We start from the raw sequence: 254 nt of genomic DNA on the forward strand, positions 1-254 counted from the left end.
ATTTCTAACCCCTTGCACAGCAGCCACAACCAACCCACCGTAAGTCTGAGCCAAGTAAGCCTGCAGTGCGTAGAGGTGCTTCGGTTCCGCCAGGTCACCGCCCATCCCTTTGCACACGTGGCGCGCCTGGGACCAAGTGAGCTTCTTGCTGTGGGCGTGGAAGCACTCGTCGACCACCTGGGTGTACGGGTAGGGGCACCAAGGACCTGGCGAGCAAGGAGGAGGGGGCGGTGAAGGAACGGCGCCGTCAGGAG

The 254-nt window shown here is 62.6% G+C and overlaps 1 protein-coding gene across 1 annotated transcript in view; it reads right to left on the bottom strand.

Annotated features, from left to right (window-relative positions):
• LOC119585446 (perlucin-like) overlaps positions 1–254 on the bottom strand; it is a gene marked incomplete in the record, with an annotated part of 24,076 nt that overhangs the window by 10,166 nt on the left and 13,656 nt on the right. The window contains 1 exon segment of the mRNA XM_037934099.1: positions 39–206. Within this exon segment, the coding sequence (XP_037790027.1) occupies positions 39–206 (168 nt within the window).

This window comes from Penaeus monodon, chromosome 19 (genome assembly GCF_015228065.2).
Source record: "Penaeus monodon isolate SGIC_2016 chromosome 19, NSTDA_Pmon_1, whole genome shotgun sequence".
Taxonomy (NCBI): domain Eukaryota; kingdom Metazoa; phylum Arthropoda; class Malacostraca; order Decapoda; family Penaeidae; genus Penaeus; species Penaeus monodon.